Source organism: Littorina saxatilis, linkage group LG9 (assembly GCF_037325665.1).
Source record: "Littorina saxatilis isolate snail1 linkage group LG9, US_GU_Lsax_2.0, whole genome shotgun sequence".
Lineage (NCBI taxonomy): Eukaryota > Metazoa > Mollusca > Gastropoda > Littorinimorpha > Littorinidae > Littorina > Littorina saxatilis.
This window is the reverse complement of record NC_090253.1, coordinates 36,559,452-36,577,124: the sequence shown is the minus strand read 5'-3', so window position 1 is coordinate 36,577,124 and position 17,673 is coordinate 36,559,452. Positions and strand designations below refer to the sequence as shown.

Genomic DNA, 17,673 nt, shown 5'->3' with positions numbered 1-17,673 from the left:
TCATTTAAAATTAGTATACGCCCGTCCAGGCTTTTGCTTTGGAAAAGAGCATGTACCCTTCTACAAGTTGGACAAACACTGTAACTGTTCAATACTGAGACCGAGAGATACATCGGTTTGCCAAAACAAATACATCTTTTGACTGGGTAAAATGATCCAATAACCTGCAGTCCGCAAGCTCACCAAATGTTGCTGCTGTTAATAAGAGGGTGGTTTTTGAAAACTTCAGTAAAAACATGACTTTTCACACACAAAAAAACACAAATTTGGAGCGATCGCGCAGATTGTTGGAACAGTGGTACCTGCGATGTGAGGCCTTTACGATATGAGGACACCTATCGCGAACGAAAACGTTCTCTGGTGCCTTTGTCATTTACTTTTACCACCAAAATATATCAGTCATGAAAAGTCACATGCAATGTGGGGAGACTTTTGGCTGGTCCCAGGGTGATTTTTTCATAGCAGGTACCACTAACTGTTCCATACTGAGACTGAGAGATCCATCGGCATGCCTAAACAACTGCATCTTTTGACTGAGTAAAATGTGCGCAAGAACCTGTAATCCACAAGCTGACCAAATGATGTTGCAGTAAAGAAGAGGGTGGTTAAACATTTAATTCAACTAACTGCCTGGTTCCCTATTTTAAAGTTGACAATGTTAACCGGTCATAAAAACATATCTTCAGGTGAAGCCTGTACACGAATAAACATCAGGCTACATTAACACAGCCCTTGTGAAACTTGTAAATCGGAAGTGTAGAATAGAAAACTTCAGAAAGAACATGACTTCAAAATTTGTTCAAACAAAGTTGGAATAGATTCAAAGAAAATTCCTAGAGATGTGATGTTCCTCTACACAAGTAACCGGGTGAGCAGAGTTGAAAACCTGTGTACATGGAAAATCTGCATTCTGTGTGGATGTTGGAGGGGCGGGAGTGAGAGGGGTGGAGCGTCACATGCACAGCGGAGGGGAAGAAAGAGGCCGACGACCCGAGTCATCTGAGTTGACTGCACTCATGCGACGCCCAATTTATGAACGACTGTGATCCTCTTGTGCACTCCTCTAATACCGCTGTGCCGAGGCCCGTCAAGGGTAAGGGGCAAACACACGGCCACAAAACTCATTGACATTTGCCCATCAAATCAAATATTGACACTGATAAAGGCAGGAAGGCCCGCACAAACGACCCTGGCCTTTTAACCCATTCAATACCAGTGCCCGCGCAAACCTGTTCTTTTTTAACTGAGGAAAAAAGTGGAGGTTTCGCGGCTCGTCTTAATTACTTTGAATTTAAACTTTGAGAAAAAAAGTGCCTGTGCAACCTCTTCTTTTACAACTGAGAAGAAGTGAAGATTCAGGAGCTCACCTCAATTACTTTGTTCTTTCTTCATTTTGTTAAATAGAATGTTTGAAACAGCAGCAGCTCGGTGTCTTAGAGAGCTTTCTTTCTCTCAAATGGCTTGAATGTAAGAACAAATGTCACAGTACTACCATTACTGTTTCAACTCACTTCACATCAAACTTTCCCCCTCTTCTCAACAAGCACCCCCATTATTAACTAACTAGGGTGAATCGCGAGACAGAGACAGACAGCGTGGCGGTTCATCACAATCACCTCTGCAGGCGAAGTCCTGTCAAACGGGATTGAGAATTTTAGAGCTTATTTCTTAGCCCTATATTATCTGTTGTGGCTTCTCAAATGCCAGAACATACAGACAGACAAAAGCCGCTAGACCCCATCACAAACAGAACTCTACAATCCACAGGTTTTTGCCCACACATACACACACAAACACACACACAGAGAAGCCGTATATATATATATGTATATCTATATCTATAAATATATAGAGATAGGTGAGAGTGTATTTTTCGCGTGGCTATAAATTGATTCGACCTTTTCACTTTGACAGTAAGAACAACTTACGGGTGCAAGGGAAGCGTTCTGGACAGCGCAGTGACATTCTAAAAATAGTTACTCAGAAACGGGAATTTGGGGTGAACGGCGCGAGACAGAGACAGACAGCGTGGCGGTTCACCACAATCACCTTTGAAGGCGAAGTCCTGTCAAACGGGATTGAGAATTTTAGAGCTTATTTCTTAGCCCTATATTATCTGCTGTGGCTTCTCACATGCCAGAACATACAGACAGACAAAAGCCGCTAGACCACATCACAAACAGAACTCTACAATACACAGGTTTTTGCCCACACACACACACAAACACACACACACACAGAGAAGCCGTATATATATATGCATATCTGTATCTATAAATATATAGAGATAGGTGAGAGTGTATTTTTCGCGTGGCTATAAATTGATTCGACCTTTTCACTTTGACAGTAAGAACAACTTACGGGTGCAAGGGAAGCGTTGTGGACAGCGCAGTGGACAGCGCAGTGACATTCTAAAAATAGTAATAGTAACTTACAACTGAACGGGAAAGCCACACGAAGGAAGGGAGATAAACGCCAAACACTGGAGAAGATAAGGAAGAGTTACTTATAATGGTGAAATGAACACAAAAACCAAAATCAGTTCAGCGCTGCGCGCTGAGAGCACGTGTTGAAATATCTCATCGATGATATTGTGTCCGGGGTGTAGCTGAATACGGTGTCCAAATTTGAAAAAGATCCACCGAGAACTTTGGCGTTGTGATGTGGTGTAGCGGCTATGGTGTGTCGGTATGGGGGCCCGGGTAGCTGAGGTGGAACCAAAATAGCTGAGGTGGAACCAAAATCGGTTCAGCGCTGCGCGCTGAGAGCACGTGTTAAAATATCTCATCGATGAGGTTGTGTCCGGGGTCTCTCTGAATAAGCCCACCAAATTTGAAGCAGATCCATCGAGAACTTTGGCCGTGCATGGCGAATACACAAATACACAAATACACAGATACACAGACACACACACACACACACAGACACAAGTCGTATATATATATAGATAATATTAATAAAGAGACATGATAACATGAAATCGCAAAGGAAACAAAAGAGAAAGGGATTGTTTTGAAAATATGATTCAGAATCACTAAACTTCGTTCACTGTGGGAACTTAAAAAAATAAGCTCAATATAATGGAGATTTGAAAATGGTACCAAAAAAGTCCACGCCTGATAAAAAAAAAAAACAAGAAGGGCAAAGCCCACACGACTCACATGCTTGACCTCGACCTTTAGGGTAACTAAACCTAGCAAAGACATCATACACTAAGAACTGCTTTACACATTTTTCCTACCAAAATACATGTGACCTTGACCCAAGGTCAAGGTCATCCAAGGTCATGCAACATAAAGCTGTTAATTCAAGACATAGGAAGTACAATGGTGCTTATTGGCTCTTTCTACCATGAGATATGGTCACTTTTAGTGGTTCACTACCTTATTTTGGTCACATTTCATAAGGGTCAAAGTGACCTTGACCTTGATCATATGTGACCAAATGTGTCTCATGATGAAAGCATAACATGTGCCCCACATGATTTTTAAGTTTGAAACAGTTATCTTCCATAGTTCAGGGTCAAGGTCACTTCAAAATATGTATACAATCCAACTTTGAAGAGCTCCTGTGACCTTGACCTTGAAGCAAGGTAAACCAAACTGGTATCAAAAGATGGGGCTTACTTTGCCCTATATATCATATGTAGGTGAGGTATTCAATCTCAAAAACTTCAGAGAAAATGGGAAAAATGTGAAAAATAGCTGTTTTTTAGGCAACATTTATGGCCCCTGCGACCTTGACCTTGAAGCAAGGTCAAGATGCTATGTATGTTTTTTGGGGCCTTGTCATCATACACCATCTTGCCAAATTTGGTACTGATAGACTGAATAGTGTCCAAGAAATATCCAACGTTAAAGTTTTCCGGACGTCCGGACGACTCGGGTGAGTACATAGACTCACTTTTGCTTCGCATGTGAGTCAAAAAATCCGAACTCATTCTATTTTTTCCCATTAGGCAAAAAAAAAAGAAAAAGTTGTATGTTTCTGGTAACATGGCTACAAAAAATAGGGTAGGTAGGTAGGGATTTTTAAAAAAATTTTTTGGTCAGGATAGAAAATAACTATACAGTGACGAAAAGAGACTGGACTTACTATACAAAGACAAAGACAACACATTACAAAACAAATGAGACAAAAGGGATGCGGGGTTATCCCCCTTGTGTCGTCTGCCGTCTGTTACTTTCGTTTTGACGCTTTTTTTTCTCTTTTTTTTTATTTTACAAATGCAATAAAAAAAAGTCTAGGGTCGGCGGGAAATAACTAGGTAGGGTCGGGTGACCAGAAACATACATTTTTTTTTGGGCCTTATTACAAAAGCAAGCGATGGTGTGTTTGTCAGTTTGGAGTAATTATTTACTTAATTTCGCTGGTAGCCCATTTTAACATTTATTATTTCTAATCTACTTTTTACTGTTAAAAACTGAAAAAGCAAGTACTTACAAAAAAAGTACAACTACAAGTGTCTTTGCATTTCAAACAATTGGCATGACTAGAGAGTCTGCAGTGATTAACTCACGCTCACTATGTCAGTTACCTGGTGCAATACCAAATGCAATGGGTTAAAAAGGACAAACAAATGAAAATGAACAGAAACACTAACAGTAACAGATGATATCTCACTTTTCACATACGTACACACACACACATGTACACAAAAGACTGTGAAAAAGGTAAACAAATTTAAACTAAGTGGTGACAATGACAGAAAATTTGTGCTTGTGTACAAAATTGAGCATCATTATGTTCCAATTAGAAAAAAAAAGTTGCATCCCAAAATACTCTACTCCATGACAGGTGCAAGTTAGTTAATCTTAATTCATACAGCAGTACCTGCGATGTGTGGACCCTCCCGTGAGAGGACACCTCCCTTAAAAGGACACCTTCTCTTGTCCCTTTTTATATTATCTCTACCAAAGTATTCCTGTCATGAAAGGCCACCTGCAATGTAGGGACACTTTCGGGTGGTCCCAAGGGTGTCCTTTCATCGCAGGTACCACTGTACATGACTTTTATGTGCAGCTTTCCATCACGTTCATAATCAAAACTGTAATACGTAGATGATGAAGTGTACACATGTTCTGTTTGCAAATGTGTAGGTATAAATAGCACCAGCAAGTTGCCCACAGCGATTCAGACAATAACAAGACTGAAATCTATGCATTGCAAAGCAGATCACTATTGATATGCATATAACAGATGACAACTGTCCCACATCTGATGTGCTGAAAATGCCACTCCACCATAGAGCAGCAAGTGACAAATCTCAAACACAACCTGAAACTTTCTCCTGACTAGTTAAATGAATAAAAAAAATACGTCTGAAAACATCTGTGAAATTATTGTTGTCTGCAGAAATGTGAGAACATCACCTTTTTCCATTTCATAACCTGTTTGATTTTGATCAAATGTTGTGGTTGATCTAACATATAAAGCTCCTGAGTTTAAAAAAAATTAAAATATCTATATGTCAAGTTAGTTTGGTCAATTTACTCAAATCTGAAACATCTTTAACTTGGATGGGCTCTAAATGTTTACCAATGGACTGATGGAGAAATGTTTCAATCAATTATCAACACTTAATGATGTTAGTGTTACATTTGTGACTGATTTAGTAATTACAGATTTACTTTTCAAACTCTACCCTGCACATACTGTTCATTGTACAAAACTTTGTCCCTTACATAAAAATCTTCAGGATTGCACTCAAGTTTGAATTATGGTGGACAGGCTTTCAGTTTCATCACTCATAAATGACCATATTTTTCTCATCAACGTTAACTTCTAATAAAGCACACATTATAAATTCCAACTGATGTTCTATCTTTTTTTTAAATCAGGCCTAATGGAACACAATATAATTTTCTTCCTTGTCACAACTGTCAGTCTTACCTGAGGAAGGTGGGGGAAAGGGAAGGCGAATTGCAAGTGTATATAATTAAACTCTAAACTCACTAAATTAAATAGCAGCATACAATTGGCGAGCCACTGACACTGGCAGGCACCTTACTTTCCTTGAAGGGAAACACATCTCGAAGTAGAATAAAGAATTGTGAAAAAAGAAAACCTGAGAAAAAAAATTCATACAATGCAACAATCACAAGCCCTGACAAAGGACAGAGCCATAACAATTGTTTTAGCATTGTATGTTCAGTAGTGCTATTCAACAATCAAGTAGCTAGTCATGATAATTCTGATACAAGTGTGCAGGCATGTCTCATAATGCATATATATATATATCACATCTAACATGTATATAAATCTAACGTATAGTTGTTGCTGTATACATATTCAAAAATAAGCTGGCAAATGCCTAACAATCCAAACTCCTAGTTTTACAATTATGCAGAATGGTATTAGTGTTACTGTTTAAACGAAACTTTACCTTTTGTGTCGTAAAGCAGATTTTCCATCCACTTCATCGCCTCCCTCAGCTGACTCCTGCACAAACGATTAGGTAAATACTGAATTTGTATTATTATATGAATAACAAAAAGCTAAGAGAATCATACATTTTACTAGGAATGTCCAAAATACGAGTCTCTGACTGTGAAAGATCTAGTCTTACACTGTTACACAGGTACAGTGACTTACCTTTGTAATTCAAAACATTGAACAACAATGTACATTTTATCCTAAATCCACCTTAAAAAAAAAAAAAAAAACCCTGCAGCTCCCCTATTAGCAGTCTACCTATTTAATTTTATACCTTTACAAATCTGGAAAAGTTATGCCTTAAAACAGATGTAAATTTACTGATGCTATGAAGAAATTAAAGTCTGAGAAAATGAGGTCTTAATGTATATATATAGGGTGTCTTGGAATAGACAGCCCTAAAACTAAAAGTAGAAAGTATTTCACTCGCCATGGCCAGTGTAAACATTCATAACTGGCGAGTAGACTAGACATGTTCATCTACTCGCCAATTGCGAGTAAAGTTCCTGAAACTTATTGAAACAAATGGTTGGTTTGGTGAGTAAAATTTGATCTCTGGCGAGTCAATTTTGAGAAGCACTAGCCAAAGGCTACAATTGTTTGGACTTTCAGGGCTGATTAGAGGCTCTTAAAACTGCCAAGACGTAAGGCCAAAAAAAAAAGGTGTGGTTACGGTAACATAGCCCAAAAAAAATAGGGTAGGAAGGTAGGCAATCACTTTTTTTTTCAAACTTTTTTTTCTAATGTGTACAAAGCATACAATGTGTACAATGTGTTCCATAAGCATAGTACCTACTTGACAGGGAAATAAGTGTGCGACTTGGGCGCTTTCATTGCGTTTTCTGCAATCGTTTTCTTGGTTTTTGTGGACAAATGTAATAAAAAGTTATAGGGTCGGCCCCTAAAAATAGGGTAGGTCGGGTTATCGTAACCACACTTTTTTTTTTTTTAGGCCTAACTGCGCCTCGGCACAGTTTATAGAATTTGAATTTGGACTGAGAAAAGCTCAAAAAGTGCCCACCAAACCAGACAAACACTATTTGGTAAGGCCAAAAAATAATGTATGTTTCCGGTGACAAGGCCAAATTAGGGTCGGAAGGATGGGTCTTTTATTCAGTGGATTGAATTTTTTTTTAAATTTTATTTACACAATATATTTATATGTGAATGTTGCTTTTAAGAGTACGCTCATTAAAGCCTAGCTTGTTGTGCTCCATGTTCCTTATTTTATGTATGCGGCAATATTCCACAGAAATTTACTGAATAAATTTGTTTAAACCAATTTGTGAATGTGGCTTTTCATTGGCTGGAAATTGTACAAACTGTGTGTCCAATAGATGTTATAAGTAAATGGTGGTAAGACTAGAGTAACTTTGCGTGCAAAGTCTGAATTTTTTTCCTCAAAATTTGTCATTATTATTAAAATTGTAATGACATTATTTTTAGAAGGGTCAAACTAAAGTTCTGGGGGGGGGGGGGGGGAGTGGTGTTAGCAAACAACATCCCTGGTCTTGCCTTCTACTTACTAATACGCAGTATACCCTTTCTTTTTCTGAGTCTTGGTTTTGGAACAATATTCAGCATTAATTAACCTTTTATAAATAACAGACTTCTTGTTCTTCTACTTATAGTTCCATAAGCATACCTTTTTTAGCTAAGCTACCATGCTGTTATGCATATTGTGCCGCCCAAACCATATAATTTCACTGCAATCTGTATTCACTATCTTTACATGTCTGCACATCTAGATAAATATTCTGACAAATTACAAGACTTTTTCTTCTTCCTCTTTTGCTCCATGTGTGGTATTCTTCAATTTTCAAAGACAAAGGTCCTTTACTCTCAGAATGAAGGCACAGTAGAATTGTAGGAGAAATTATATTGTCTCAATATTTGATGAATCCTGTAACTAACAAGAAGGGCAAAGCCCATACGACTCACATGCTTTACACATTTTTCCTACCAAAATACATGTGACCTTGACCCAAGGTCAAGGTCATCCAAGGTCATGCAACACAAAGCTGTTAATTCAAGACATAGGAAGTACAATGGTGCTTATTGGCTCTTTCTACCATGAGATATGGTCACTTTTAGTGGTTCACTACCTTATTTTGGTCACATTTCATAAGGGTCAAAGTGACCTTGACCTTGATCATATGTGACCAAATGTGTCTCATGATGAAAGCATAACATGAGCCCCACATAATTTTTAAGTTTGAAACAGTTATCTTCCATAGTTCAGGGTCAAGGTCACTTCAAAATATGTATACAATCCAACTTTGAAGAGCTCCTGTGACCTTGACCTTGAAGCAAGGTAAACCAAACTGGTATCAAAAGATGGGGCTTACTTTGCCCTATATATCATATATAGGTGAGGTATTGAATCTCAAAAACTTCAGAGAAAATGTGAAAAATGTGAAAAATAGCTGTTTTTTAGGCAACATTTATGGCCCCTGCGACCTTGACCTTGAAGCAAGGTCAAGATGCTATGTATGTTTTTTGGGGCCTTGTCATCATACACCATCTTGCCACATTTGGTACTGATAGACTGAATAGTGTCCAAGAAATATCCAACGTTAAAGTTTTCCGGACGGACGGACGACTCGGGTGAGTACATAGACTCACTTTTGCTTCGCATGTGAGTCAAAAATTAAGTACCTGATTATGATGCACACATGGAATGATGGATAATACTTTCGCACTGGCTATACGCACTCCAAGTGATACATGATTCTGCCCCCTGTATACACGCCGACGTTAACTTCCGGTCGCAAAGCGAATTTGCCATTCAAAGCCACTTTGCGATAGGAACGGAGAGCAATTGATTATCAAAGTACAACAAATAAAAACAAAGAATCTGATGCTGCACAGCCTTTTCTATAATGTTGATTTTTCAATTCAATGAGTCAAAGTGCGCTTGGGACAAACAAAACAAAAATCTCCATCCTTAACACACCAATAATATTTTTGAAAAGAGGATCTGAATTCTATAAGTACCTTAACACAATAACAGTCTTTGACTTGTCAGTTATGAGTTAATCACTTAATTAAGTTAATGTCAGATTTTTTTCAAATGAAGTAGGCCTATCTGCTCAAGAAAAGTGTTATTTGAAAACCTTCTTTCAATGACATTACTTACAAAAAGAAAAACAGCTCAAAGGACAATAACAAACACAACAACAACAACAACAACAACAACAACAACAACAATAACAACAACAAAGTACAAGCTAAAAGTAAAAGTAAAATTAGTTTGTGCTTGTGAACTAACACACTGTCAGTGCAAGTGTTGGTGCAAACGGTACTGCTGCATATTACCGCCAGTGAACTACAAACACTGTAGTCCACTGAACTTAAATGGCACAGTTCTACGTGATTTTGTTGTGAATGATCACAACACAGCCGTAACAATAACAACTGCAACCCGAGAGCCTGTGCTGTCATCAAACAACTGTCTTCGACATACGTATAAGCAACCACCATCACATCGACATACCTCGTCAGGGTCATTGCTGGGGCTGGGCGAACGCTGAAGAGTCACAAGCGCCATAGAAACGACTACACCACAGCTGATCTAAGCCCTCACGATCGTTGTTGTTCGTATCAAATCATTATCTTCGGCCAAAGTTGGTTTTGAGGAAGTGTACGGTCTCTTTTTGGTGGAGCACAGGAAGTTTACTTTGCGCAAGCATCGAATTTTATCGGAAGTAGGTGGAGACTACGAGACGCATGCGCGGTGGACATTTCCTCCTAGCAACGACTCCCGCAACAACATGGCTGACACTCTGTCTTCTGCGAAGCGGGAATGTTTCGATCAGTAAACTGTGAGACCTGTGACTGTCTGATTGTTAAAAACTGAAACAAAATAAATCACAGGCGTTGAAACCAAACCCAAAATGGCGGAGACAGCTGTGTCGAGTCACCCTGGATCCGCTGCAAGCGGTTTGGGATCTCCAGGAAAGCATTCGCGCATTTGCTCAGGAGGAGAAAACCCAGGCTCTTCAGGTCGCTCCTCTGCTATGAAGAACGATGTCAGGAGATGGAAACGAATGCATGAGCAAAATGCCATGCTCCGCCTCACCGAGCTACGCAGTGCAAAAAAGGTTGAGGTCAGAGCGTCCAAGGAAAACGCCCGGGAGTTAGCCAGGAAAATACCAATTGAACTTTTGGTCAAAGACTGGCTCTCTCAGTCTGAGGCCACGATTGAGACGAGGGCTTACATGGTTGACAAAGTGATGCCTACGCTGATCCTGGGAGTGGAGAAGTTGCTTAATGCTGTAGATGAGAAAGGGCTGGCAGATCCAGGGAGGGCTAGTGGTTTTGATCCCGACTTCAACCCTCTCACCTTTCTTGCACAGTACCTGTTCAGAAACAACCCTCGCTTCAGTAATTTCTCAGAAGCATCTCCTTATGTCCGGGGAATGAGACAAGTTGCAGAGGAGCTGAAAGCACAGCTGTTTGACATGGAGGATAACAGGTGGGTTCAATTTAATGCATATTTTTGCTAGACTACTTTTCGGAAATAATTTAATTTAAAAATACACCAATTTTTGTGTTACTCAACCTGCCCTTATTTGATAGGAGTCCAGGCTGTGCCTTGTATGGGAAGTCAGAGGAGGATTTAAAAAAAATATATACATTTATAATGAGAGCGCTGCTGAAAATGCCAAAATGAGACACACACAGAGTAAAACTAAAAGATGATCTCCCTTGCTCATGAAGTAATTTCTATGCATTCTCGCTCTTGACGTCATATATATATATATCATATATATGCAAAAGATTTTTAGTTGGATACCATGGGTTGACAACTCTCGCCATCAGTACCACCTGACCACTGATGAGACACAATAGTGTCGAAACACGTGTCTGGTCTAGGTGCAAAAACAATGGTCCTCCTCAGGACTAGATTTCCTTGTGATACGTCCCCCACAAAGGGACTTTGCATTGTAAATCTCAGTCCCCCTTGAGGAGGGTCTGATGCTCCCAATAGGCTGTCTGTGAAGGGATACTTTTTCTCTCTCTCTCTTTCTCTGCTAAGAGATTTTAACAAATCTCGGAAGAAAGTCTCTGCTGACTTTCAATTGTTTCTTTCACAATTTCTGATGTTTTATATATATATGGCGAGTGAGTCCCTTTGATATTCCGCTGGGTCTTGACTGAAATACAAGCCATATAAAAAATCACGAGTGTTGTAACCTGTATATCCCATGAAGATCTAAAAGACAAAGTGTGACGGAAACATCAAGCTTTAGTTGTCAGTTCAGATGAGGCACCTCTGCACACACCTTATTCTAAAGGCACATCTGTTGATCTATGTCAAGTCGGTGCATTATGGTGGCTTGGTTGTCCCCGTCAGCTGAAAGCCTCTTACACGGATTTGACTGAATACCTAGTGGTTACACACGCATCGCCTGAGATCTTGGACACCTCCATTGTCTATAGGGCCATACTGCACCGCAGAAGAGCTAGAAATACTCGCAAAATGCATTAAACAGCTTGTCCAGAGAACAATCGTAGTCGATGATGTACCGATAAGGGTGTGTGTACCGGGCACGCTGTAACTTCACATGAGCATAGCCTGAACATAGCAGTACTGGTCGGACGGACTGGGTTTTTAACGATTGCTAGTTTGACTTCTGTTTTAGTTGAGAGCACGAGCACACACACTCAAACACATATGGCTTGTCATGTTGATCACAAGAGAGAAATATAGCAGCGAATAGAAGGAAACAATCAGATTACAACCCCATAATATGACGCGATGGACGACAGACGTCATGAAATCTATGATGCTGTGATGATAGTCTCGGCAAGTCGAGACTAAAACTCAGCTATAACACTGAACGACTCTCGCGCAAGTTCTCAAAAGTGTGGTAACCCTTTGCATATCCGGTCAACAGGTACATGTGCATTTTGGAATGTCAAGGACGACAGAAAGTAGAGCCAGCTATGATTTTTTTTATTTATTTTTTTTATTTTATGCAATTTATATCGCGCACATATCTCAACCACGGATTCAAGGCGCAGGGATTTATTTATGCCGTGTGAGATGGAATTTTTTACACAATATATCACACATTCACATCGGCCAGCAAACCTCAAGCCTATTAGGGCGAGCATTCACCTTTCACGGCCTATTATTCCAAGTCACACGGGTATTTGGTGGACATTTTTATCTATGCCAATACAATTTTGCCAGGAAAGACCCTTTTGTCAATCATGGGATCTTTAACGTGCACACCCCAATGTAGTGTACACGAAGGGATCTCTGTTTTTCGTCTAATCCGAAAGACTTAAGCACTTGAACCCACCACCTAGGTTAGGAAAGGGGGGAGAAAATTGCTAACGCCCTGACCCAGGGTCGAACTCGCAACATCTCGCTTCCGAGGCAAGTGCGTTTACCACTCGGCCACCCAGTATGTATTTCGTGCACCCTTATTTATTCACTATTTCATGTGTTATAGGAGTGCAATAGTTACATCATAGATGTTACAAGAGAACAAGGGAAATACAAGAAATATACCTAGAGTGCATTTACAGAGACAAAGAAGGGAGGTCATGATATATATATCTGCGCATGGATGTGCAAAAAAACAACAAACAAGAATAATACATGCGTAGTAAATTCAGCATTTAATTGTTACCTCCCACTATCATTGTAGTTTCTTGTTTAAAAACTATTGCTTTGTTTTTGACTATAATCTCTTGTATGGTGTTCTGAATGATTACATTCTCCCAGAGATGAGCTGGGTTTATCTTTTAGCTTATTATTAAGCTTCTAATTAATTCTCACATTCTACTGTAATTTTTTAGACTGGCACGCATCAAGGCAGAGGCTAAACGCAAGCGCACTGAGCGAGAACTGCAGGCTAAGCTGAAACAACAGGAGAAGGAGCGAAGACAACAGGCGCTGATGACTCAGTTTGAAGAGTGGAATGTTCCCACTGACAACAACAGGGTGGAACTCTCACTGGTAAGCATGTAGACATTGTTCTTATTTTGGATTGAGAACCAGTGAGCATGATCAAGTGTGAATGTTCATATACCAGAAGACGGTATTCTGGTAATTTGATACTGGTGTTCTGGCAGGTAGTTAAAATACAATACAATACAATACAATACAATACAATAACTTTATTAATCTCTAAAAGAGAAATTGCATTGCTGAGCTTTTGTGTCCGTAATAAAACATACATAAAACATTCAAAAATAAACATTTGTTCTTTGTCATTCATACATTCTTGTGTTCTTATACATTTCTTCAATTCATACATCAATATTCTATCATAATTATGTACATACATTTATTCTCTTTTAACAGTCTGTCTTCAAACGCATCTCAGAGAGGGAGGCTAGAGATTTGTGTTGTGCCAGGAGAAATTACTGTCTGAAACAAGAAAGAGTGTGATGATCAAACCATGGTATTAGGGGTTCCGAAAGATGTTCAATGTTATCATATACATGCATCCACACACATACACATGCACGCACGCACACACTCACGTGCACATGTCAGAAATGTAGAAGGTGATCATTCACCTGAAGACTCAAACCATATTAACGTCGATTATCTCAGAGGTGACAGATGTGTGCATGCAATCTACTGCACAGAGCTTTGTCAAAGATCAAGTAATTGGTAAGTATGATTTTCTTTTACAGCTGCAGAATGCCTTGAGATCATTCATGGAGGTAGCAGAACAGTTTCCGCCAGAGATTCAGGAGGTTGCAAAGTTCGGCCATCCTTTGGAATCTACAGATGAGACTGGACGTACCTTGGCTGTTACAGAATTTGCTCAAGTGTGTAAATCATCACTACGCTAAACAAACGTGTACAATTTATCTTCATCAAAGAACTAACTGCGTGTGCTAAAAAAATGGTACCTTGAAATGTTCAATGTCATTCTGATAAAAGGTTTCAAATGTAGACTTTTTTTTAAAGCGCTCATACTTGAGAGCTTTTATAAACTGGTGCCAGAGTTTGTAGCAATTAATACATTATAGCAGCTACTAATCTTCAGAGACAAAGGTGTTGCATGAGACTTTCTGATAACTGCCTATCATTTTTCAAAATGTGAAATTGCACAAAGGGGCGTGTGAGTTAAGAGTTTTGTGAAGCTGTGTACCCTAGCATCAATATTTTAAACCTGTACTGTTGTTTTCTCCAGTTCCTGTCATTGCATGTGGAGACTCTCCCCTCTGAAGTGTTTGAGGAGTTCATGGAGCACATGTCAAAATGCGCTGCCGCTCACCGTGCCAGTGCTGAACGAGAACATAGGCGTATCATGCTCACCAACCTCTTCATCTATTGTGACCACAGCGGGGTAAGGCTTAGGAGTATTTTGGTGTTTTTTGTGTGTGTTGTTTTTTTTAGGGGGGGGGGGGGGGAGTGTAATGTATTACTTCTGCCATTTATGTTTTGTGCTTTTGAAGTTGTTTCTATCCTTTGAATTTAATGTGTGTGCTCCAGAAATGTGTCAGTTTAGATGTATTTTTCATTATTGTTTGTACTATGATTTTTTTAGGGGGTGGAAGATGGACGTGTTGTGGGAGGTATGTTTTTTGGGGATCTATTTACATTTGTTAAGTTTGTGTGCATGCATTTCTGTATGTGAGCATAGTTGTTGGAATCCTTTGTCAAATGATGACTGTTTGGGCATTTTCATGTTTGTGCCATTGATGACAGTGCAGGTGATTTACGTTCAGTTTCTTTGTGTTTTATGATGCAGATTGGGTTGCTGGACAGACATCGTATCTTGAACCTGTTTGAGCAGTTCTGGGATGTCTTCCAAGATAGCAAAAAAAGTTTCAGGAATCCTCGCACATGTAAGATGACTGTGAATTTGTGATGTTTGTGTAAGTGTTTGGTGCCTATATGTGTTGTAAGTGTGTGTGTCTTTGTTGGTTTGTCTCATCATTTATTCTATTGCGTGTTACAATGACATTGATACCAGTACTCACACAGACACTGTTTGATGATTGTTCACAACAAATGATGTTTCTCTTTGGTCCAGATTCTAAATGTTCTAAAGAGAAAAATGGGAGTCACTTAATGTGGTTGTGCTGGATTGTGGACTGTGGTAGTGCTGTATCCTGTATATACAGTGGAACCCGCCTTTTAGGACCTCCAAAAATCTTAGAAAATTGGGTCTTAAAAAGGAGGGAGTCGTAAAATGGTAATTTTACGGAGGTTAAGAACAGAAAGTCTGAGAAAACAAGGTTTTAAAAAGGAGGGAGTCTTAAATTGGGGGTTCTTAAAAGTGGGTTCCACTGTACAACAAACCCATAGTGTTCCCTCAGGCACAAAAGAAAAACAAATTCAACAAACTCACGCATGTTATTTCTCTTCACAGGGCCGGTGGTGGAGGTGGACGAAGCCGACGACAACATGACTGACGATGAAGACGGCGTGGCCACGATTCCAGAGACGGCACGGGAGGATGAGGATGACACGACCACAAGTGAGCCTCCCAACAAGTCAGGCGTGGTGATCAAAATCTCCCCAGGGTCCAGCAGGGTTGGGTCAGGGGATGATGACGACAGCCTGCTACAGGCTACAGGGGTAGAGAACGCTGAAACTGGGGAAAGTCAGATAGATGGGGAGCTTGCTGATAAGATCAGAGGAGCTGTTGTTGAAGAGAAATCTGAGGGGGGTGTTGATGATAAGAGCAGGGAGGCTGGTGATAAAGAAAAAGTGGAAGAGGGTAAAGAGAAGGTGGTAGAAGACAAGAAGGGTGATGACGCCGCCGGTGAGAAGGACGGAAAGACGGGTGAGCATGACAGCGCTGGAGAAGCAAAGACTGCAGAACAAAGCCCTGAGAAGAAAGAAGATGAAGCCAGCAAGTTGGAAGGAGAAGCTGAGAAGAAAAAGACCCCGGAAGAGGACACAGCCAAGAAAGATAGCGAGGATAAAACAGAAACCTCTGATGCTCCTGCAGCAGTTGTTTCAGCTTCATTGAATCTGATGGCCATCACAGAAGAGGAGGAAGAAGAAAGCAGCAAGGAAAGCCCAAAAGATACAGAGAAAGAGGCCTCCAAGGGAGTAGCTGAGGAAAAGGCAGAGAAGACCCCTGAGAAGGAAGAAGAGGATGGCCAAAAGTCTGCTGCAGTACTCAACACAGAAGCTGCACCACCAGCAGCAGAAACCGAAAGTGTCAAGAAAGAAAAGGAAGTGGTCGCAGAAGAAAGAGAGAAGGAAAAGAATGAAACAGCAGCAGCAATAGAGAAAGAAGATGAAGCAAAGCCAGAGGAAGAAGAAAGGAGGAATGAAGCGGAAGCTCGTCCTCAAGAAGATATTGATGAAGGTTTTTCAGAAAGCAAGCCGGACGATGACGCAGTAGCACCAGCAGAAGAAGCTGTAGTGCCAGAAAAGCAGGACAAAGACACCTCCACCACACCAGCAGGTTACACTCTCTTCATCTCTGGGTTTTGCCTTCTTTCTGCTCTCCAGTCTGCTTCCAGGATGCTAGAATGGCCTCAGGTGTCTTCCTAATCACTCTGACATCTGTAGTGTCAATTTTAGCATCAGGGGATGTAGCCATGCAGCCTATAGTTACTGTCTTAGAATTATAGTTGTGGGATAGATGGATGGATTTGGCCAACTCTGAGACTTCCGGAAACTGACTGAAGTATTTGGAACTTAAGAAAACTTGGGTTTTTTGTAAGGTGTCCTTTGCTTTCATAAAGCATTTTTATAAACTTTGCTCTGGGAAAAATAATTGAATTCAGTTAAAGGTGGCAGTTTTCCACAGTACAAGTAATGAAAAGAATTCTCTGAGTTGGTCAAATGGCTAGAGAGATTATTAGTCACATAGTTTCAGTAGTTCTGTGATTTAGTAATCTGTATTTAATTTACACCACCATGCACATTTGTAAATATCAGTAATAGCTTGCACTAGTAAAGCCACTTGACACTATAAGGTAAGATCTTGTGGGATTAGGTGCAATTAAACATGCCTTAGATACTGAATGTGCATCTTTAAATATCCCAAGTTTAGAACTGTCCATTGCTCTGCTTTTGCTATAATGTGTTTTGCAAATTCTGATTTTGTTGTGCTTAGAAGACAGTGTCACCTAGCAGTTAGTACAGATGATAGTCATCTGGATTTCAGATTAAAGAAGAAAAAAACCAGAACAACAAATGCATGAAAATTGCTTTTATAAAGCTATTTTAATTCCTTTCTTTCTTTCTTATTTTTTTGTGACGGTCTACACTGTTTTAAACTGCTATAGGCTAGA

The 17,673-nt window shown here is 39.9% G+C and overlaps 2 protein-coding genes across 5 annotated transcripts in view; one reads left to right on the top strand and one right to left on the bottom strand.

The window, feature by feature from the left end:
* The window catches only part of LOC138975925 (uncharacterized), a 60,795-nt gene extending 50,675 nt beyond the window's left edge, over positions 1 to 10,120 (bottom strand). For both annotated transcript variants that reach the window (XM_070348688.1, XM_070348689.1), the window contains exons 1-2: positions 9,932 to 10,120; positions 6,386 to 6,441 (exon numbers count right to left, since the gene is read on the bottom strand). In XM_070348688.1, the coding sequence (XP_070204789.1) occupies positions 6,386 to 6,441; positions 9,932 to 9,985 (110 nt within the window). In that variant the 5' untranslated portion in view covers positions 9,986 to 10,120. The remainder of the gene's footprint in view (positions 1 to 6,385; positions 6,442 to 9,931) is intronic.
* A 75-nt stretch (positions 10,121 to 10,195) lies between these two features.
* LOC138975934 (EF-hand calcium-binding domain-containing protein 5-like) overlaps positions 10,196 to 17,673 on the top strand; it is a 42,057-nt gene continuing 34,579 nt past the window's right edge. For 2 of the 3 annotated variants that reach the window (XM_070348701.1, XM_070348700.1), the window contains exons 1-6: positions 10,196 to 10,912; positions 13,252 to 13,411; positions 14,098 to 14,235; positions 14,604 to 14,759; positions 15,165 to 15,261; positions 15,789 to 16,838. In XM_070348701.1, coding sequence (XP_070204802.1) covers positions 10,332 to 10,912; positions 13,252 to 13,411; positions 14,098 to 14,235; positions 14,604 to 14,759; positions 15,165 to 15,261; positions 15,789 to 16,838 — 2,182 coding nt within the window. In that variant the 5' untranslated portion in view covers positions 10,196 to 10,331. The remainder of the gene's footprint in view (positions 10,913 to 13,251; positions 13,412 to 14,097; positions 14,236 to 14,603; positions 14,760 to 15,164; positions 15,262 to 15,788; positions 16,839 to 17,673) is intronic. The other variant, XM_070348702.1, reaches the window with a different exon arrangement.